The 22972-nt window shown below is 49.3% G+C and overlaps 1 protein-coding gene across 2 annotated transcripts in view; it reads right to left on the minus strand.

The window, feature by feature from the left end:
• The window catches only part of Cdh5 (cadherin 5), a 32940-nt gene that overhangs the window by 5393 nt on the left and 4575 nt on the right, over positions 1-22972 (minus strand). The window contains exons 1-9 of one of the 2 annotated variants that reach the window (XM_042700887.1): positions 19576-19615; positions 18016-18238; positions 9231-9519; positions 7752-7868; positions 6217-6381; positions 4705-4892; positions 3851-4101; positions 1811-1953; positions 109-233 (exon numbers count right to left, since the gene is read on the minus strand). In XM_042700887.1, the coding sequence (XP_042556821.1) occupies positions 109-233; positions 1811-1953; positions 3851-4101; positions 4705-4892; positions 6217-6381; positions 7752-7868; positions 9231-9519; positions 18016-18204 (1467 nt within the window). In that variant the 5' untranslated portion in view covers positions 18205-18238; positions 19576-19615. Of the gene's footprint in view, positions 1-108; positions 234-1810; positions 1954-3850; positions 4102-4704; positions 4893-6216; positions 6382-7751; positions 7869-9230; positions 9520-18015; positions 18239-19575; positions 19616-22972 lie in introns of those variants that run through there. The other variant, XM_042700886.1, reaches the window with a different exon arrangement.

The raw sequence follows: 22972 nt of genomic DNA on the forward strand, positions 1-22972 counted from the left end.
TCTTTAGCCATTCTCCTGGAGCCTCAGTCTGCCCATCTGTCAAATGATCGCCTATTTAGCGTTAGTCTCAGGGGAACAAGTGTGTCCCCTGGACTCGGCCAGACTCACTTTGCCCGGCGGCGCATTCTCACACACTTTGGGCTCGTAGGGCTGCGCGAACTTCGGGGCATTGTCATTCTCATCCAAAACTTCAATGTGGACCTGCACGATGGACTCTTTGCCTGTGGAGAGTCCTGTGGGGAGAAGAAGACAGATTGTCACCACCATGGGCTCCACGGCTGCCCGCCTTTGTTTGTGGCAAGGCGTTCTGAAGGACTTTCCACATTCTGCCAGCAGAGGGTGCTGTTGATCTCCAGAAGAGAGGCCTGCAGGATGGAAGAAGGGCATGTGGAGACCCGGAAACCTCAGGTGAGGCGGGTTATTACTCAGGGACAGGTGCACGGGGCCAGCAAGGCACCGGTGGCTCACACCTGTAATCCTAGCTACTCAGGAGGCTGAGATCTGAGCATCATGGTTTGAAGCCAGCCCAGGTAGGAAAATCCATTAAACTCATCTAATTAACCATCAAAAAGCTGGAGGTGGAGCTGTGGCTCACATGATAGAGCAGTAGTCTTGAGCAAAAAAAGCTCAAGGACAGCACCCACGCTAAACCAAAGCCTGGAACCAGCATGCGCACACGTAGGCACACACACACACACACACACACACACACACACAACTCTATCATATTGGAAAAGGTTTAAATTAATAAAATTAACAATTAAGTCACTAAATCAACCAAATCAGTAGACTTGATTAATATGTATTAATAAATAATTATGTAATTATTGAAATAATGTAACCCTTCCCTGGGTCTCTGTGGGATCTTGATACAGTGGCCTGTGAATTTTGCTTTGGGAGGGTGGTTGTGATTCTTTCTCCCCTTTTCCTTCTCCTTTTCCTTTTCCTTTTCCTTTCCCATCCCTTTCCCTTCCCTTTCTCTTTCTCTTTCTCTTTCTTTCCCTCCCTCCCTCCCTCCCTCCCTCCCTCCCTCCCTCCCTCCCTTCCTTCCTTCCTTCCTTCCTTCCTTCCTTCCTTCCTTCCTTCCTTCCTTCCTTCTGTTTATACTCTATTTGGGTTTAAAACTGGCTTTTTATTATCTTTAAGTAGTTACTCAAAGGAGTTTCAATTCAGCATACCCATTTATGAGGACATTGTGTCTTGTACTCAATATCAGTCTTTCACCATTCTCCCCCATCTCTCCCAAACCCACCAATCCCCTCGAGTTACCCGATCGATCGTGACTCTGATACAGGTCAAGCATGCGCCCCACCTCCTCCCTCCAGCTTCCACCCCTGCTTCAGTTAGAATTTACACTCTTCAGTTGAAAGCGGCCTCACCGTTTGAACTCCGCCTGTGAGCTGGTGCATCCCTCCCTTCCACAAAGGACCCTTTCCTAGCCATCGCTGCTATTAATCACTTGATACTCACACAGCTCTTCCCATGAGACTCGCAGGGAGATGTCTGAGAAGCTGTGTTTAGTAAGTACCTTGGGTAGTTTTCATCCTACATGAAAATACTTACCTGTGCAGCCTGCTTCCTACCAATGCTTTTCCAGTGATGATGCAAGTGAAATCCCAGGCTTGGGGCCAGAGATTCTGCATTTCTAACAAGACCTCAGGTTGCCCCCATGCTGGATCACACTTGAGGATGCTTCAGCAGGTGCTAAAATACCTCTAGAGGGCCCCAAATGCCAGATTACACCAGATGTGAAAGAATAAGGCCAAAGGAAAAACACCCAGGTCCCCTGGCACACAGGAACCACACTCACCATTAGAATCCAGTTCTCTGGCCTCGACAGTCAGGTTATACCAGGGGTAGACTTCTCTGTCCAGTTCTTTCTCGTTGTTAATAGCTCCATATTTGTTTATGCGGAAGAATTGGCCTTTGTCACTGGTCTTGCGGATAGAGTATCTGCCCGGGGAAGAAAGAATTCCGTGACTTCTTATTGTCTGCTGAGTTCATCCTCCTCAGTATGGTGGTTCAGGTCGTTCAAGTCTCTCTCTGGCCTCTTCCATCCCCCCCTTCTTACCACTCACCACATGCTGCCACTCAATGCAGTGAGCATGGACGGGCACAGCGACACAGAGGGAGTGAGGGGATTGAGACAGTGGACTGAACCGGGTATCTGAGACTCCATCAACAGCACGTTCAGAGGCGACTGAGTGACACTACAATCAACTACACCACAGCTGGGACTTTTTCCCCTTGGTATGTGTGATTGCTGAGCTGACAGGTGAGCAAGAGCCAGGGAGAAATAAAAAGGGAGCCAGAAATGGTGACTCCAGCTGGTAATCCTAGCTACTGGACATGGGCAATGGCAGTGTGAGGCATACAGATTCGTTAGATTCTGTCTTCACGAATGGCTGGATGCATTGATGTGTAGCTGGCATCCTAAGTGATTGGAAAAAACGCAAATAAGAGGATTGCAGTGCAGGCTGGCCTAGGCATAAAAAAATGAGGCCTTGCTTAGAAATAATCAACATGACAAGGAACTGCTGGGAAGGATGATATTGATACATGTTGGTAGCATACGTAGTGATCCATGGGAATCAAGTTGACCGGAAGGAACACACACTCACTCTTTTTTTTTTGTTGGTCGTGGGGCTTGAACTCTGGGCTTGGGTGCTGCACACTTTAGCTCAAGGTGAGTGCTCTACCGCTTAGTGCCACTTCCGGTTTTCTAATGGTTTATTGGAGATAAGAGTTTCACGGACTTTCCTGCCTGGGCTGGCTTTGAACCTCGATCCTCAGATCTCAGCCTCCTGAGTAGCTAGTATTACAGACGTGAGCCACCAACACCCAGTTCACACTCACTCTTAATGTCACCATGCTTCTGGGAGAATGTGACACAAGTGTCCCCTTGGTGGCTGAGGTTGGAGGAGAGGCGTCTGAGACAGGGGAGTGAGTGTTATGGTCTACAGGTGTTCCTCACAAGCGCATGTGTTGGAAATGGAATCCCTAGTTGTGTGGAGATTGGGCCTTTGGAAGAATTGGGTGGGGTCCTAAGGATGGGGACTCCCAGGATGACATTAGTGGCTTTATAAGAAGCAGAAGAGACACTTGAACTGGCCAGTTTGCTCTCCTCATGTGATGGTTTCTGTTGTGTTATAATAGTGCTGGAACTGTACTCCTGGACTTCCCTTTAGTCCAAACTATATAAGCTTACTATAGTTCTCTCTCTCTCTGTCTCTCTCTCTCTTTCTCTTTCTCTCTCTCTCTGTGTCTCTTTCTTGAACCACAGCACCACTTCTGGCTCTTTCTGTGTATGTGGTACTTGAGGAATTTTTGGAACCCAGGACTTCATGCATGCTAGGCAAGCACTGTACCACCGAGTCACCTTCCCAGCCCGAAGCGCACCGGAGTTCTACTCTTTAGAAAGAACCCTGCTTTTGGGAGGGCCTTATAGTGATAGAAAATCAATTAAGACAGCACTGATGAAAAGAGCACAATGTGATCCAACAATGAAAAACAATCAATGTAAAGCCAGCCCCACAAAGAAATGACAACAAATCCAGCATACAGCACTCTGTGTGCCCATGTGGCCTGGGAAGGAAGATTAGACTGGGCCCACATCAAACCCCTCCCCTGAGTATGTGGGTCATTAACATTTCCTTTACAGACCTGTGTGTTGTTTCTCTGTATGGTGTAGACCCTGAAATTCTTCGTGTGTGTGTGTGTGTGTGTGTGTGTGTGTGTAACAAAGGGGCTTCAAGATGTCATCTGGTTGGTTGCTTTCTGCACTGTCAAGTCTGATTGTATGGTGATCATGGTAACTGTGGTCCAAAGAAAAGGTCCCCTGCCCCCTTACCCAATGGCGTGCCGAGCTTCGTCCGGGTCTTTGGCCACCACAGTGCCGATCAGAGGTTTCTTCTGGTTCTCCCGCAGCTGGAACTGGTAGAAGTGTTGCTGGAAGACGGGCGGCTCGTCCACGTCGCTGATGTTGATGATGACGCGGGCTTTGCTCCTGCTGGAGATGCTGCCTAGGTACTGCAGGTTGATGGTGGGGTCTGTGGCTTCAATGGTGAACGTATATTGTCGGATGTGTTCATAATCCAGCCGCTGAGAGAGAGAGAGAGAGAGAGGGAGAGGGAGAGACAGAAACGTGGTGATATTTGCTGTGAGCCAGGTGGGATCTGTGTGGCCTCCACACGCACAGTGGCCTGGCCCAGGGAGATTTCCAAGGCGATCAGGGAGCTGTCTTCAGCTCATTTCAATTCACTCCCTTGGATGCTATCCAATCCTAATGCTCTGAGTCCGGCCCTGATCCAAGCATCTACTGTGGACACACAGTGGATCAACCTTGGTGCTGCTGTCAAGGAAATCACAGATCAGGTCCTCCCGGGAGCATGTCTTTGCTCAAGAAGCTTCTTCAGGGCTTCTTGCTTAATTCAAATGCCCATTCATCCTTCATGAAGCCAGTGAAGGAAGACTACCAGTGGGCCCCCTCCCCCTGCCCATTACCCATCTGCTTATTAATGAGCTCAGTTTTAGTCCTGTACACGGTTCCTGGAGCTTTCTGGAATCATCTCCCCAGTAAGCAAATGACACCAAATAAATCTCTGCCCGAGGCTCAGGATCCCCAGTGCTCTGTCTGGCTTGGAGCATTCTCCTTTGACAGCCTCTGGGCCTCCGGCATGATAGCACTGTGGCTGGCCTCCATACCTTCATGGGCTTGATGATCCCCTTGTTGTGGTCCGCATCTGTCTCGATGGTGAAGGTGTCTCTGTACTCGCCTTGCATGATGCTGTACTTGGTCATCCGGTTTTCAGGCTCATCTGGGTCCTCAACCAACAGGAAGCCCACGGAGCTTCCCACACGCACGTCTTCAGGCACCGTGAATACGTACAGGTCTGATGCAAATAGGGCACCCCAAGGGGTCCTGGGTTAATGATGTTAATATGGTATTACCCCTTCCTATGATCTTGCTCATGTATGTGTATGTGTGTGTGTAAGGCATGTATACTTCAGTATACATATACATGTATATTATAATACTGGGGATTGAACCCAGGGCTTTGCATGTGCTAGTCCAATGCTCTATCACTGATCAACATCTCCAGCCTTTTTAAAAGATGGAGTGGGTCTCACTATGATTCTCCTGAGCCCTAGATTACAAGCATGCATGACTGCACCCTTCTATCTTCCCATATATACATATATATTTTCATATAGATATGCACATTTTTTTTGGTTGGTCATGAGATTGAACTCAGGGCCTGGGTGCTGTCCCTGACCTCTTTTGCTCAAGGCTAGTGCTCTACTACTTTGACTCACAGCTCCATCTCCAGGTTTTTAGGTTGTTGATTGAGGTAAGAGTCTCAGGGATTTTCCTTCCCCGGCTGGCTTTGAACTGTGATCCTCAGATCTCAGCTTCCTGAACAGCCACCAGCACCTGTCTATTTTCCCATGTTTTGACACAGGACATTGTCATGATAAACTATTGATAACAGCAATTATATTGATGCCCCTTGGGATTCTGGGCCCTAAGGCCAAAAGGCCTGCCTTATCTATTGGTCCATCCACCCAACAAGTAGTCATTGCTAAAGGACTTATTAATTGACAAATCTTGTCTTCAGGGAGCTTACAATACACACCAGGCCACTTCAGGAGGACTGGTGTCTTTGGGGTGACCAGGCCTCTGAATGGCACCTGCAGTTGTGGTTGTAGTGAAGAGAGCCCCTTGACCTTTCTTCCCACCCACCCAGGGCATGGAGAAAGCTCTTGGTGAGCACTTTTGGAAGAGAGTCAGTGTGTGGGTGCAGCCAGGTCCCATCCCTGGCTGTCTCCCAGTTCACTGTGTCACAGGGATTTTTGTGGGTGGGGCTGCGTCTTGCTATATGGGAGAACTGGCTTCTGATTGCATAGTGTCTGGGTGAAACCGCCGTGTTTCGCACAGTAGGGCTTAGGCACAGTACCAGTACCATGAGGAGCTTGAGTCCTCTTTGTCCTATAGGAAAACCTGTGCTGGGGCCAGCTGGATGGCCTCTCAAGTGAAGCACAGGCATGGAGGCAGGGCCTCTCCTGAATCTGAATGACTCAGGACCTCAGGTCAACCCTGAGGAGTGGGGAGAGAAAGAGGGATTTGGAGCATTTTCCCCGGAGTCCCAAACTCAGTGAATCTGAATGATCCCAACCAACCCCCTACCCAGCCAGGGTGCCAGGGATGGGGCTCACCCTGAGTGAAGATGGGGAAATTATCGTTGACATCTTTCAGAGTGATCAGCACGGTGGCAGTTCCAGATTCTCCATGGAGACCCTGGGCATCTCGTGCCTCCACCACCACCTCGTACTTAGATTGCCTCTCACGGTCCAAGTTTTTGTTTGTTGTGATAATGAGTCCTGCAAAAGTGTTCCAGGGAGAACCATATTACCCAAAGAGCTTTGAGGCAAATAAAAATGCCCCTGCCTGGCCTAGAAAGAGCCAGAGCTGTCTACAACTCCACTGGCCAAACCGTGTGCTCTGATATTGGTACTACCCACTCAGAACTCTGTGTTTAGAAAGATCATGAGGCCATATCCAGGCTCAGAGTGGGAGAGTGCAGTGATGGATTAGTGATGTCTGCCTTGGTGCACCACAGAATAGTAGTGGCAGCTACCCTCTGTGTTCATTATTCTTCTGAAAGACATGGTGCTCTTGCCTTGCTTCTGGCACTCAGTCCTGGCAGTTTTATTTTTCCTTCTATTTTGCTAAATCAAACTAAATTTGACCTGAGAAAACCTCTGTACTTAGATCCTTCAGTCCTGTAATGAACGGCAACTAAAAACTTAGAGGAGGTAGGCCCAGCCAACCACAGCTAGCCAGTTGTTCTATTTAAATAAGGCAACCATGTATCAGCTGTTTCTGGGCCTCCTTTCTGTGTTCTCTACATTAGTTCCTTTTCCTGTCCGTATGTGCTATCATGATCACCATATCATCATCCTTATCACTTGCAGTTTCTCTGAACCTGCTTTGGTTCTGGGCCACGCAATTTGTAAATTAAGTTCTATTGAATTCAATTTGTCTCAAGCCTTTCTTGTAGCAGGTCCCACGGGTGTCAGTGTGGCCCTGCTGTGTTCAGGCAGCCTTACCCCAGGTCTCTAGAGGGTGAGTAGCAGTGCTGGGTTTGGCAATCCGAGCTGTCTAAATAAAGAACGGCTACTCAGCAGTCCCTGCTGTCTTATGGTTATGGTTTTGGGGAACAAGTTCCTGATTTTGGTACTGGACTTGAGATACGTCTCAGGCTACCATTGGTTATTTCCTTCTTCCCTGTCTCACCCCTGTCTCAAATCCCAGGCATACTGGGGTTTGAACTCAGGACTTTGCACTTGCCAGGTAGTCTCTCTATTACTTGAGCCAGTCTCTACCTTGTTTTTTTGTTTTTTGGGTCCGGTTGTGGGGCTTGAACTCTGGGCCTGGGTGCTGTCCCTCAGCTCTTCAGCTCAAGGCTAGCGCTCTACCACTATGAGCCACAGCACCACTTCCGGCTTTTTTCTTTTTGCTTATGTGGTGCTGAGGAATCGAACCCAGGGCCTCATGCATGCAAGGCAAGCGCTCTACCACTGAACCACCTTCCCAGCCCCTCTACCTTGTTTTTATGTGAAATGTCCATCATTCCATGGGCCAGTGTGGTTCCATGGCTAGTGATACATGTCAGGCTGGCTTGTCCTCAGCATCGGTGCCTGGAAACTTTCCCCCCTTGCCCTAACCCTTGAGGGTTAGCCACACTGACCAGAATTGTCGATGGCAAAATTCTCATTTCCTTTCAGGATTTGGTACATGACAGAGGCATGGTCGGCCACGGTAGGGTCGTCTGCATCCACGGCGGTGACACGGACGACGGGGGTCCCTGGGGAGAGGAGAGTCCTGGGGTTGCTGCCTGTGATTCTGGTCCCCGTTAGCCCATTTCCAGATGGGGTACTGCTGTCCCCTCATCCCCAGCCCCTGGTTTGAAGGACAAGACTTGTGTTTACATCCCCCGAGAGCCCTAGTAAGGGCAAAGGTGTAGTGGCAGTGGGGGGCAGGGTGTGGCGGTCCAGGCAGGTGAACTGTGAACAGGTAGTGTGTGCATGGGTGGGAAAAGGAGGAGAGGATGGCCGATGTGAGGAGTAGAAATTCAAGAAAGCAAGGAGGTGTTTTTCCCTGTCCTGCAAGGGTGCATACAAAGGGCTGGGAAGTAAAGGAATACCCTCAGAGGGGGACCTTCATCTTCTGGGGTTCTAGGGTTTTGTTTTGTTTTTTGTTTTTTTTTTTTGCCAGCATTAGGGCTCAAACTCAGGGCCTGGGCTGCTATCCTCTTAGCTTTCTGTTTCCTTTTTTCCTTTTTTTTGCTCTAGGCTGATGCTCTGCTGGAGCATCAGCCTGGAGATAAGAGTTTCTTGGACTTTCCCACCTGGGCTGGCTTTGAACCTTGGTCCTCAGATCTCAGCCTTCTGAGTAGTTAGGATTACAGGCGTGAGCCCCTAGCACCCAGTCATCACCTTCAGTTTTCATAGGGAGGTCTGACCCTAGGGCCCTAGTCAGGGATTGTGCACAGGGATAGAGGGGGACTTTCTTTTCTAGTGCCTCTGGAAATAGGACAGAGGAAGGAATAACTTGCTAAGTTTGGGTCTAGACTGATGACACTTCAGGCCCAGGGCTCAGACCCAGCCTCTACTATACGGTCCCTAGACAGGAATGTGTATATATATATGTGTGTATATTATATATTATATACACACATATATGTGTGTATATATCACACATAATATATACAAATATATATAATATATACAATATATATACAAATATATAATATATACAATAATATATACACATATATACACATATATGTGTATATATTATATATTACATATTATATATGTGTGTATATTATATATATCATATACATATTACCTGGTGGCATGGCTTGTACTAATTCATATGCAAATGGCACCTTCTTGGCGTGTCAGGCCTGGGAGTTAAGGGCAATGGGGTGGGGTGAGGTGGCTCCAAAGATTAATGAGGTAGATATCTCTGATGGTCAATGCTCAAACTATGATCAGGATCAAAGTTAGAGCTTAGTTTTAGGGACCTATATTTTTCAAGAGAATTGCAGCAGCCATGGCCCTGAACGCCCTGACCCTTGACCCCCGGCAGTGAGGTGGCTGATGTGAGAGCAGAGGCTGGAGATGAAGGAGGGGGGAGGGGCAGGGACAGGTCCGGGACGTACCCACGGGTGACATCTCGCGTACGGACGCGTTGTACAACCGGTGTGTGAACACGGGCCAGTTGTCGTTGATGTCGTGGACTTTGATGGTGAAGTTGGAAGGAGGCTCGAGGTTCTTGTTGGTGTCCTTGTCCACGATGAGGGCGGTGAGGTGGTACTCTGGAATCTTCTCCCGGTCCAGCCTCTCAAAGGCCTGCACGTCCCCTGTTTCTGAGTTCACCTGGAACACCTTGCCGACAGAGTCTCCTTGGAGCACGTACTTGGCATTCTTCCGGTTCACATTGGAATTGATCTGGGGGAGGGGAGGGAGAGGCACCATGCTGGGAACAGGCAGAGTAGTGGTGCATATGTGCAAGGTGTGTGTGTGTGTGTGTGTGTGTGTGTGTGTGTGTGTGTGTGTGTGTGTGTGTGCATAAGCCTGCATGTAAATGTGCATGTTCTATCCTAGGGATCGAACTCATGCACACTAAACAGGCACATCCCAATTTGAGCTATTCTGCCAGTCTCCTGGTGCACTGCTTATTTCCGAGAGTTGCTTTCTTCTTGGGTGGAGCCTGGACCTTGATCTTCCTATTTGTGCTTTCCCAAGTTGCTGGGATGATGAGCTAGGAGAAGTCTTTGATTGAGATGGAGTCTCATGAACTTTTTTTTTTCTGGACCAGCCTTCAACTGAGATTCTTCCACTCTCTGCCTCCCAAGTAGCTAGGATTACAGGCATGAGCTACCTTGCCAGGCTGGTACTGAAGTTTTTATTTTTTATTTTTAAACTTGACAAGTTTCTCCAATTGATCACCAGTGAGCAGTTCTTTGCCAAGTCAAGGCACACACCACAGTGCTATTGGTCCCCTAGCATTGCTTAAGGCCTAGAACAGTGCCTGGAACGTAACAGGTGCTCCAAAAAACTTTGTGGTATAAAGAGTTTGAACTTAGAGCTTTGTTCTTGGTAGGCAGGTGCTCTACCACCTAAGCCATACCTCCAATCTTTGGGGTTTTTTGCTTTCTAGTTGTTTTTTCAGATGAGTTTTCATGTTTTTCTCTGAATCTTGCCTTGGATCATGTTCATCCAACCTATGCCTCCTGTCTAGCTGGGATTACAAGCATTTAGTACCATACCTGGCTTAGATACATTTTTTTTTTTTTTTGGTTGGTCATGGGGCTTGAACTATGGGCCTGGGCACTGTCTCTTAGCTCTTCAGGTCAAGGCAAGTGCTCTACTACCTGAGCCACAGCGCCTTTTCCGGTTTTCTGGTGGTTTATTGGAGAGTAGAGTCTCACAGAGTTTCCTGTCTGGGCTAGCTTTGAACCGAGATCCTCAGATCTCAGCCTCCTGAGTAGCTAGGATTATAGGCATGAGACATGGGTACCCGGCTGAGATTTTGTTTTTGAGCGGAAGAATACATTTGGTGTTATTGGAAGGCAAGGGGGATTCTATCTCTCTCTCTCTCTCTCTCTCTCTCTCTCTCTCTCTCTCTCTCTCTCTTCCAAAGTACCTAATCTGTTTGACTTGTTTCCTCATCTGTGAAATGGAGCTATGACAGTTTCTGAGGTTCTGAGGTTGAGTTGCTCTAAGGCATGGAGCTGTACTTTTCAAAATGAGCCCAGGAAATCTTGATCTTTTCTGTTGTTCCAGGAACCAGGAAGTTCCAGCAGGTTGTGTGCTGGGGCCAGTTTTATACTGGCATGTGGCTCTTGAGATTCAACTGAAAAGTTCAGTATTTTCTCCGAGTTGGCTGTTAAACACAGCTGTTACGTTAAAAATTGAACCACATACACTTAGGAGCCAATAAAGCCTTAAACACAAAGGTCAACAAATATTAAGAATTTATCACTGGCTAACGATCCTTGCATTCCACCACAGTCTTGAGATGTTCGCCGCCTTCAGCGTGAGTATACTGGCGGTGGTGGCGGTACTAAGTTGGGGATGTGTCTTGTCCCAACTCTGCCCTCAGGGAGGCCCTTCGGCAGCTTAAAACAGCTGCAAAGACAGCGTTTACACTGTGGAAACCGCCAGATGCTGTGCAGCAGGCTGGCTTCTCCTGCGGGCCTGTTGTCAAATATTTATCAGCATTTCTGCTGCTGGTCAATTTACTTTGGGGATGGTCATAAAATGTCTTCTTTTTGGAGATTTACTGTGCCCAGTCTTACAGAAAAGAACTCCCATGAGCCTCATTTAACCCAGAATTTTCCACCATTCTTATAATACCGAGACATTTTTTTTCCCTTTGTAACAAATACTATTAGTGTTCCAAAGAATAAAATGTAGAGAATAATGTGTCAAGACCCTTCCATTGAACACATCTTTTTTCTTTTTTCTTTTGCTGGTCCTGGGGCTTGAGCCTCTGCTCTGGGCTCAAGGCTAGCACTCTATCACTTGAGCCACAGTACCATTTCTGGCTTTTTCTGTGTATGTGGTACTGAGGAATTGAACCTAGGACTTGATGTATGCTAGGCAAGCACTCTACCACTGAGCCAACATTCCCAGCCCACTGAACACATCTCTCAGTAAATGCTGGCTATTATTAATGATAAAATCACAAGTTAAAGGCCATTAGAAGGTCAGGACTGTTGAACATTCTGTTCATAAAAGAATTCTTAGATAATATCAAGACCATAAGATGATGAATGGTATCTCAGTCACACAATCTGGTACTCTTCTAGAAGGTAGGAATGAGTAGATGTTAATAGAAAAAAAATATATAAATTTGAGGTGACCCCCCATGGTGGGGACACAGAGACATGCAGACACTCTCCTGACTCTGAGGACTGAGCTTGGACTCCTAGGGATGGCAGAATGTGGGGTTCAGATGCAGTAAGGGTTCATGGACAAGCCGGGGGTAGGGGGGGAGAACCAAGAGAGACTGCAGTTTCAGGGAGAAAGTGGGAGGTTCCAGAAGGCTACGATCCAATCCCATGAGGTCTAGAAAGTGTTCTTAGGACTTTAGCAGTTATTGGAACCCCTGGGGCAAGAAATGGCAGCCAGGGCATGGGGCTGAGAAGCAGGGGAAGGTGAAGGCAGTGGACCAGAAGGGAGGACACTATGCCTGGAGGAGGAAGAGGGGAGGGACGGGGTCCATGGCTGGTTACTGCGAGCACCCTGGGGGCGCAGCTTGAGGCTCCTGAGGAGGATTCAATGCCCTGTGGCCAGGATGCAACAGCTAGGTGGGGCCAGAAGCGATTTCTTACTTCTTCAGGGACCATGGGAAGCAGGAGGAGGCCTAGCTTGGGGCCCTGTGGGACTCGTCCAGATTGCAGTGAGATACTTGTCTTTACTGGGTTTTGGGGTGTGTGATGGGACCATCAGGCAGTGATGCTAGGAGGTGTTGAATCAGCGGGTGGCGGGAACTGGAGCAGTAAAGAGTTGGTGGGTATCTAACTTTCTATTTGCTTCCCCCAATTTTCCTTCAATAGATGATTGACTGACGGATTGATTTTGGTGCCAGCACTAGGGCTTGAATTCAGTGCTTGGGTGCTGCCCCTTAGCTTTTTCTCTTGAGGCTGGTGCTGTACCATTTGCATGTCAATCCCCCTTCCGGTTGGTTACTGGTTAATTGGAGATAAGAGTTCTCACGGATTTTACCGTTCAGGCTAGCTCTGAACTGTGATCCTCAGATCTCAGTTTCCTGAGTAGTTAGGATTACAGACATGAACTATTGGTGTCTGGCTCGACTTTATGTTATTTATTTAATTTGTTTTTTGCTGGTCCTGGGGTTTGAACTCAGGGCCTGGGCACTGTGCTTGAGCCTCTTTGTATTCAAGGCGAGCACTCTACCACTTGAGTCACAGTACTACTTCCAGTTTGGAGTAGTTAATTGGAGATAAGAGTCTCATGGGCACTTTCCTGACTGGGCTAGCTTTGAACTGTGATCCTCAGATCTCAGCCTCCTGAGTAGCTAGGATTACAATGCTCAGTCAAAGTTTCTTTTTTAAAAAAAGATTTGCATTATTGGAGTTTGAACTCAAGGCTTTCAGTTCAATTGCTAAGCAAATGCTTTACTATTTGCGCCATGCCTCAAGTCTCTCTTTTTTCTTTTTAGATAGGTTCTCCAGTTTTTGCCGAAGTCATTCTTGAACAATGATCCTCCCTGTTCCTGACTCCCTTGTAGCTGAGATGACAGATGTGAGCCACCGCACTCTGCTTCACATCTCATTTAATCTTGTTTCTGTTTCTTGAGATTGTGATCCTCATGTTCTCAGTCTCCTGCGTGTCTAGGATTACAGGCATGACACATAGGCATCCAGATAACATGTGGACCAAATGTGGTTCCTCTTGCCTGGGACCCCATTCCAGAACCCAGGTGGGGTGGCATTGTTGGCCACAAAGCCTTGGACATGTCCTCCAGACACAGTCTGGTGAGTTGCTGGCTTGATTGTCTTAAGTTTTTCTAACTTGGGACAAATCTCAACCCACAGATTGTCCCCGGGGCCTGCCTTTTTCCTCCGAAGGTGACTCATGGGAATCTACTGGGAATGATGTAGGTGAGTGATGACATTTTCCTCTCTGACATAGGACTCACATGTGCATCGGCCGTCTGGAGCCCTGGGTTCTCCTGGGGTTCACACGTGACCCTGACTGGTGTTTTCCTCTCTGGCTGGCCAGCCAGAAGAGTCCCTGGACACAGGCCCGTGTGGGTGGGGCTGGGAGAGGTCATTCTCAATTGGTCCCATTCACTTCCTTTGGCTCTGGGGGCATTTCCGTTGGCAAGGCAAGTTCCTCCCACCCAAGGGTCCTTGCCTGCCTGCTTCTCTGTCACCAAGGGGTGCTCATCATTGCCATTATATGGGGGTTCTTTTCCCAGTGATGGCCAGGATGCCAGATGAGCAGGCAAACACTGTTAAGATCAGGTAAACACTGTCACTAGCTAGAGAGTCAATATTTTTGGCTTGGTGGCCACATCCACGTTGTCACAGCTATTCATCCCTGACATTCTACCAGGAAAGCAGCCACGGACAATTTGCTAATGAATGGAGGTGACTGTGTTCCAATAAAGCTTCAGTGACAAATCCAGGGAGGGGGCCAGATTTGGCTTCAATTACAGATCACTGCTTAGACCCCTGACTCCATGAGGATGGGGACTACACCTGTCTTTGCCTGATGCTGTTTTCACAGTACCCAGTCTAGGCTTATAGCTGTCCATCCTTCCTCCTATGTGTTTGATCTGCTCTTTCTTCCTTCCTTCCTTCCTTCCTTCCTTCCTTCCTTCCTTCCTTCCTTCCTTCCTTCCTTCCTTCCTTCCTTTCTTTCTTTCTTTCTTTCTTTCTTTCTTTCTTTCTTTCTTTCTTTCTTTTCTTTCCTTTCTTTCCCTCCCTCCCTTCCTCCCTCCTTCCCTCCCTCCCTCCCTCCCTCTCTTTCTTTCTTTCTTTTTTTGTCTGGTCGTGGGGCCTGAACTCTGGGCCTGAGTGCTGTCCCTCAGCTCAAGGCTAGCACTCTACCACTTGAGCCACAGCGCCACTTCCGGCTTTTTTCTTTTTACTTATGTGGTGCTGAGGAATTGAACCCAGGGCCTCATGCATGCAAGGCAAGCACTCTACCACTGAGCCACCTTCCCAGCCCCTCTTTCTTTTTTGTTTTATTTTTTTTAGGGCTGGTCCTAGGGCATGAACTCAGGGCCTGAGCACTGTCCCTAAGTTTTTTGCTCAAGGCAGGTAGTGTTCTACCACTTGAGCCACAGCTCTACTTCTGGCTTTTCTTTTTGGTAGTTAACTGTCTCATAGACTTTCCTGCCTGGGCTGGCTTTGAATTGTGGTCCTTAGACCTCAGCCTCCTGAGTAGCTAGGGTGATAGGCATGGTACTCAGCTTGGTCTAGTATTTCTCACAGTGGAAGTTTAAGTTCCAAGAAGCTGACATGGTGATATTTTAATATACTCAGAACTTCTTTCCTTATATCAGAATTTCAAAACTACCTGCTTCATTTATCTGTTACCATGTGTGAAATTCCATCACAAGAACCATTTCAATGAATTAGAGTGGATGGTTTTGATACCCATGGCCAGTCTTCAGGGTGGAAAAATGTAACACTCAGTTTCAAGCTCTTAGAAGATGGCTTTGGGCTGGTCACATTAAAGGGGGATAAAGTGTGGATCAGAGTCCTTGGCAGTGCCCCGCACAACATTTAGACACTTTAGGACAAGCGTCCTGGAATTTAGAGTTGTGTGAGGTCACAGGGAAAGCGTTGTTATTGTTTGATACAGGGCCTCTCTCTGCAGTTCAGACTGGCCTGAACTTCCTAGGATCTTGCCTCAGCCTCCTGAGTTCTGGAATTACAGGCATGGGTCATCATGCCCTGCTGAAAAGAGTTTTTGAGGAGGTTTAAAGCCTACTTCAAGAATAGTGAACTATGGCCTGGATGATCAATCGTGTCACCAGCACAATTTGGTAGAAGGCGACTGAGTCCTTTTTCTTGATCTCTCAGGAGGAAACTTTGAATGGAAGTCTTAGCTCATTTGGACCTATGTCCTAACTAGCCAGATTGGCCCCTTGGCTTGAGCATGGCCTGGCCCTGGCAGTGGTCCCTAGTCATAGAGCAAGGTCTGGGAGAACACGGACCATACTATTCTCTCTCCCTTCTACCATCATGATCTCCATCATCATCACCACCATAATTTCCTCTGTCCTTCATCCCTACAACTGTCACCATCACTACACCATCGCCTTCACGACCACCACTGTTACTACCTTCTCTATCACTGTCACTCTCATTACCACCTTGCTAGTCAGCTTTCTGTTGTTGTAACAAAATACCTGAGATAATGAACTGAAAAGGAGGAAAGGTTTGTTTTGGTTTATGGTTGACTGGACCCCACTGCTTGGGGTCTGTAGCAATGTAGAACATTACATGTGGCGGAGGAAGTGAGTTCATTTCATCATAGCCAGGAAGAAAAGGGAGGGCGCTGGTGTAGGGCTTGGACCCCTAGATTCTCTTGCAGGGTATGTTATCAATTATCTAATTTCCTTCCACGAGGCCCCACTTCCTAAGGCTTCTGCTACCTCCCATTAGCACTCCAGGCTGGCAATAAAGTCTTTAACCCATGGCCTTTGTGAGGACATGCAGGATCCAAACCGTAACATTCTGTTTCTGGCCCCCCCAAAGCTCATCTCCATCTCACAAGGTGACATGCATTTAATTTCTCTCTGGATCAAGAATCCAAGTCTAAAATCTCCTCCGAGACTCATCTGTGAGCCTCTGTAAAAATCAAAATCAAGTCATGTGCTTCCAAGATATAACAGCACAGGGCAAACATTCTCATTCCAAGAATAAGGACTAGAAAGCAAGGATGGACCAAAAGCAAGGTGGAAATCCAACAGGGAAAACATTGGCTTCTGTAGCTCTATGTCCTGTATCTGGGCACTAGGAGATGTGACATGAGCTCCAAAGGGCCTGGGTAGCCATGTCCTATAGCCTGCCTCTTTCTTGGGCTGGTTCTGCTCACTCCCTGTGGCTTTCTTCATTAGGCTTTCTATGTTCCTGGCATCTTTAACTTCCTGGGGTCCCCAATATAGCATCAGCCTCACAGCTTTCTATCCCTACCCTGTGAGGGACTGACAGCAATTCCTAGGTGATAGACTGGGTGCTGAGCTGCCTGGAACTTTCTTTGCCAGAGAAAACCTTAAACCCAGCCTCTTACAATGTCTGAGGGCACGAACAAAATGTAGACAAGTTCTTTGCTAGAAGGTAGCTTTGAGTCCAGTTCTCTGTAGAGTTCTCCTCTTCACCTGAAACTGCATGAGGCAGTGTGTGTTGACTCTCTTCTTTTTTACCAGCATCCTGGTCTTTTGAGTTCCCACCAGAATTACCACCCATCAATCCCCACTGACGGCATGCTAAGCCTTTTCCAGCCCATGTCTTCAAACGTTTCCAATTTCTTCATGTGAACAAACCTTCCCACTACTCAGAACCAACGATCTGTGTTAGTTTTCCCTTGCAATGGCAAAATACCCGAGGTAATCGACAGACAAGAAGGAAGGATTTATTTTAGCTCACGGTTTTAGAGGTTTTAGTTAATGATGGAGTAGCCCCATGGTCTGGGCCTGGGGAAGGCAGAATGTCACGGTGGCATGTGTGTGGTGGAGCAAAGCGGTTCACCTCATGTTATCAGTAAGCAGGTGCATAACTGGGACCTCTTTCCAGGAGGCCTCGCGTCCTGAGCGCCCTACCATTCTTCACCACTCCACAGGCTCCACAAAGCCTTTCACACATAGGGCACTTAAACCTAGACTGTAACACTCTGTCACTCTCTTCTTTACTATCACTGCCACCATCATCATCACCACCATGATCACCGCCCTTCCCATCGCCATTACCACCATCTACTCTTTTCCTCCCTTTACTATCACTATCCCCACCATCATCACCACGCTTATTGTCACCTCTCCTGGCTTTCTCTTCCCCGTCGCCACCACCTTCACCTCTACCCCCATCCTCACCTGCCTCAGTTTCCCCTTCACCACGACCACCACCACCATCAACACTCTCACTTTTTCCTTCCCTTCTCCTTCTCCATCGCCCTTACCACCCTGATTATTCCCTCCCTCCCCTCCTTCCCTCCCCCGTCACTCCCATTGTCACCATCTCCACCCCATCATCACCATCACGCCCTTCCCGTTTCCCTTCTCTCCCATCACTGTCACCAGTGCCACCCCCACACCTCCACCGTGCCTGCCACCTCCACCACCTCCTCCTCTTCCGCCATCACCCCTGCCTCTTGGAGCACCCATCTCCACCCCTGCCCCCCTCCCCTGGTCTATCACCAGGAGGCTCTTGGCCCCCCCTCTTGGGGCCCAAACCTTACCTTGCCCACGTGGTGGGGCAGTGAGCTGTTCTTCTCTTCTTCGATGTGCATCTGATTCCAAATCCAGTCTCTCTTCTGGCGCCGATGGGCGGGCAGCAAGCTGAGGCCATCCCCATGGGGAGGGTTTGGGTCTGCCATGGCTGCTGCCACCAGCAGGCCCAGGTAGGTACTCATAGTAGCCACCAGCATGGTGGACCTCGGTGTCCTCCTAGGAAGCACAGATCTGAGAATGAGGAGACACTTATCAGGGCATGGTGACCACTGCCCTCAGGGTGAGCTACTCCCCAGGAGGATGGAACACTCTTCATCTTTCCCTTCCTCCACTGTTATCCTACTGACACCCCATTCCTGACCCAGTGAGCCCCCTCCACACCCTGGTCTAGGGCAGGGAGGCAGGCCATAGACGGTTCACATTACATAAAAGTGGGCTGGGATGGGCGCCAGTACACAGAGGCCAGAGCCCCAGGAAGTGGGGTGTGTAGAAGAGGGGGCAGTGCCAGTGCTGATGGCCTCTCACAGAGTACCCCGCAGGGAGCAGCCTGGTTACTGACATCTTTACAGGTGGGGAAACTGAGACCCTGAAGGGTTCAGTCCAGCCTAGAGTTAAGTGTGTATGTGTGGGGTGGGGTGGGGTGTCTGACTTAACTGCTAACCCCCTGGAGGACTTCCTAACTTTCTGACTCTATCTATCTATCTATCTATCTATCTATCTATCTATCTATCTATCTATCTATCTATCTATCTATCTATCTATCTATCTATCTATCTATCTCTGTCTCTGTCTCTATCTCTTTGTCTCTCTGTCTCTGTCTCTGCCTCTCTCTCTCTTTCTCTCTCTCTCATCATTCAGTCTTTCAAGGAGCCCTCAAGGTGGATGCTGCAACCACAGCTCTGGTGTACAAATGGGCTGAGAAAGGGAGGCTCAGCCACATTCCTGAGGTCCCTGATAGTCAGGAGCAGAGGAAAGACTTGAACTAAGTCTGTTCTGAATCAAATGTTCTTTCTGACTGCCTTCCCTGGTCCCAGTGGCTGCTAGGATAAGATATTAAGGCTCCTTTAAGTTCATAGAAGGCTCCCCTTGTTGGCTCAAACACCTCTTTGCAGTTTTTGGGCCTTGCAGTCTTCAGGAAGAACACCCCCACAATATCTTAACCCAGTGGATGGGGTCCATAAGAAGGGGTGAAAAGCTGGGTTCATAAGACGGGCTTCCTAATTTTTAATGCAAATGTAGAAATGAGCTAGCCATCATTTGCATGCTAGGCAAGGGCTATATGACTGAGCTACAGCACCCTCAAACCTTCTCAAGCCTCCAAGAGAATATTAAATCAAGCGTGGGGCCCTATGGAAGTGCTGGCAATGTGCCCACACAGGTTTCACACTCTCAAAGGCAACTAACTCTAGAGGTTAGTAACATGGATTGCCCATAGATTGAAGTCTGGTTTCATCCCTGAACCCCAGGAACAAGGATTTCCTTGTCCACACCACGCCTCCTCAGGCCTTGTCCCATCTGTGCGGGGCACCCCCCCCCCCCCCCCACTGCCCCATCCTCATGTTACTGACCTGCAGCTTCTCGAAAGGTACAAGGGATGGAGTGGGAAGCAGTGATGGACTGGAGAGACTCACAAGGTCTCCTGGAGACTGGGAGGGAGTGGCCACCTCCCCCTCTGTCCCTTGCCCCACCCAAGGGAGGGCTGGCCTGTGTACATCACAGGAAATTTCTAAACTCTAGTAACATTTCCTCTGGTGCCCTGGCGCCAGGGTGTTCGGGGCGAGGGGGACCAGCTAACCTCGGAGTCTGCTGACTTTAGCAGTCAGTGCTCCTGCCCTTGGGCTCTGTCTTAGACCCTGAAGGAAGTAGCCTCCTCAAGTCTAGAAACAAGTCTGGATGGGCCCAGAAGGCAGGTGTAGGTTGTCTGCCCCAGGCCCCTACTTCCTCAGCCTTTGACCAGAGAAGGTCCTGATGGAAGAAATCTGGGGGCCCTTGAAATGGGAGGGGGCGGTGCTCCAGGCAGGAGGAAGGAGAGAACAAAAGAAAAAGGAGGGAGGGGGAGGCTGGAAGTCCTGGCCAGGAAGTCTATCCTGACTCAGGGAGGCGTCTGGAGTCACCCCTGACCCCACCTGGCCAGCCACAGGCACAGTGGCTCATTTCCTTCTTTTCCTTCTTGGCTCAGAGAGAAATCACAGGTTTTGGGTCTTTGGATCTCCCTCCAGTAAGAGACAAGTGGGAAAGGGGAAAGCAGAACAAGTGGAAGGGAAATGGAGAAGCCCCAAGGAGGGCAGAGCTCCCAGGTCTGGCGTCTGGCTAGGATCTGGTGAGAGCTGCGCTGAGGCGCTGAGGCGTGCGGTATAGCTATGTCTGGGCTCCACTGGGGTGCGGGGGGGGGGGGGGGAGGGGGGAGGGGGGAGGGGGAGACAGAGAGAGACAGAGACAGAGGGACAGAGAGACAGAGACAGACAGAGACAGAGACAGAGAGACAGAGACAGAGACAGAGAGACGGAGGGAGATGGAGGGAGAGGGAGAGGGAGAGGGAGAGAGACAGAGATAGAGAGACAGAGAGACAGAGAGAGACAGAGAGACAGACAGACAGAGACAGACAGAGACAGGGACAGACAGAGAGAGACAGAGACACAGACAGAGACAGAGAGGGGGAGAGAGACAGAGAGACAGAGACAGACAGAGAGACAGAGAGAGACAGAGGGAGACAGAGGGAGAGGGAGGGAGAGGGAGGGAGAGGGAGACAGACAGAGAGACAGAGACAGAGACAGAGAGACAGAGAGAGACAGAGAGACAGAGACAGAGAGATAGAGAGAGAGACAGACAGACAGAGACAGAGAGACAGAGACAGAGAGACAGAGAGAGACAGAGAGACAGAGACAGAGAGATAGAGAGAGAGACAGACAGACAGAGACAGAGAGACAGAGACAGAGAGACAGAGACAAAGAGGAAGGGGGGACAGAGAGAGAGAGAGAGGGACAGAGAAAGACAAAGACAGAGACAAGAGAGACAGAGAAAGGCAGAGAGCCAGAGCCAGAGAGAGGCAGAGAGGGAGAGACAAACAGACAAGGACTGAGAGACCGAGAAGGAGGGAGAGATGAAGAACTGCCCTGGAGCAGTGTGTACAGCTCACCTAAACAAGTGGGAATTCAAAGGAGTCACAGCAGCTGGGTGCTGCCTATAATCCCAGCTACTTAGGAGGCCGAGACTTGAGGACTCTTATCTCCAATGAACTACTAAAACAACAACAACAGATCTGGAAATGTTGCTGTGGCTCAACGTGGTAGAGCAGTAGCTTTCAACACCAAGCTCAGGATCAGTGCCTAGGATCTGAGTTGAAGCCCTGGGACTGGCACCAAAAAGAAAAAAAGGGTCACAGCTGAGAGTGAGGGTGAATGGTTGAGACACGGAGACACCCTAGGGGAATCTTGGTGTTGTTGACACAGACGACAGAAGCCAGTCTGTGGGGCCAGTGCCCTCTGGGTGCCAGTTCACTCAGAGCTGTTCAAGCCGACAGCTGGGCATCATCTGTAAGGCCCATAGGGAAGGGAGGAGTTTCCAGGCTGCTACCCCAAGAAGTCACCTAGGAAGCAGCAGAGGGCTGCGAAGGGTTTCCCAGGGCTGGCAGCAGCCATTAGCACAAAGAATAAGGCATGAGCAGTGTCAGTTCATAGATCTCAGGCTACGGCCATGGGGCTCACGGTGTGTGTGTGTGTGTGTGTGTGTCTGTGTGTGTGTCTGTGTGTGTCTGTCTGTCTGTACTAGGGATTGAACTCAGAGCCTTGTACTCTTTCACTTCCACTTCCATCCTTTCGCTGGTTAATTGGAGATAAGGATCTCACAGACATCTCTCTGCTGGAGTCTGAATCCTCAGGAGGATGGGATGGGGGTAGATTGAAGGTGGGGATGGACCTGGGGCTGAACAGCCCTGAGCCCCTCCCCGGCACATCTCATTCAATCCTTGCAACAGCCCTGTCAAGGTGGTAGCCCCGCTGTACAGGTCAGGAAATGGAGGCTCAGGCAGGTGAAGTGAGCCATCCCAGGCCACACAATAGCTAGAGCTGGGGGATTCCCACCCCCAAATAGTGCTTCCTGCATCACCTCTGTCTCTGCGATGATGGATCCTTACAGGTAACAGTCATCAACTCTTCCCAAGGCTTGGTTTTCTGAGATTAGCCCCTCCCTTTTCATGTTGTTCCCAGAATCCTCCAGGACCAGGGAAGGATCATGCCAGACCCATAGAGGAAGGGGATGGAGACTCAGAGACTCAGCTCCTAAGTGATAGATGTGGGCTGTGACTGACGTCTCCTCAGTCCTGAGGCCTTACTATACACATCCTTGGGCTGGAATCTGGGGACTGAAAAGGGGGACTCTAAAGGCAGTCAGTCCCTGGTTGCTGGAAGAGGTGGCTCTTTTTTTCCTGCTGTTCTTTGGTACTGGGCTGAGTCACCAGGTGCTTGATGCAGATTTCCCTCATGGGATCTTAATTCCAGGGAGCCCCTACACCCACAGACCTGTGACATAGTCTTTCCCCTTTTCCTGGATTCAAATGATGCATCATCGCTTTTCTGAGGCCCTCTTGGGAGCCTTAAAAAAGTCACTTGAATGAATGCTCATGACTCGCTAGTCCCTTACAGAAAGCAAACCCTGTCTCCAGTGACCCCCTAGGGAGTCATATAGAGCTCAGAGGATGAAAACGACCCTGGACGCTGGGCTGTCTGTGGGGGGCCAGGAGGACGCAGGATGCGGAGTGTGTGGCGGCTTGGCTGGGGTGGGCTGTAGTGCCTGGACAGGGCCCTGCTGCTCTCGCTCATCTGCCCCAGGATCCCAGGCAAAGCCCTCTTTGTCCCTTTTTCTGTCTGGCCCATCTGATTTGGGGGTGCCTCCTCGAAGAGGTTTGTGCGGTGGACTCAGCTTTGCACTTCCTAGATTACCCTCTGAAGGGGGAACATGGAGAAGGAT

This window comes from Dipodomys spectabilis, unplaced genomic scaffold, assembly GCF_019054845.1.
Source record: "Dipodomys spectabilis isolate Male_0828 unplaced genomic scaffold, ASM1905484v1 ptg000273l, whole genome shotgun sequence".
NCBI classification, from domain to species: Eukaryota; Metazoa; Chordata; class Mammalia; order Rodentia; family Heteromyidae; genus Dipodomys; species Dipodomys spectabilis.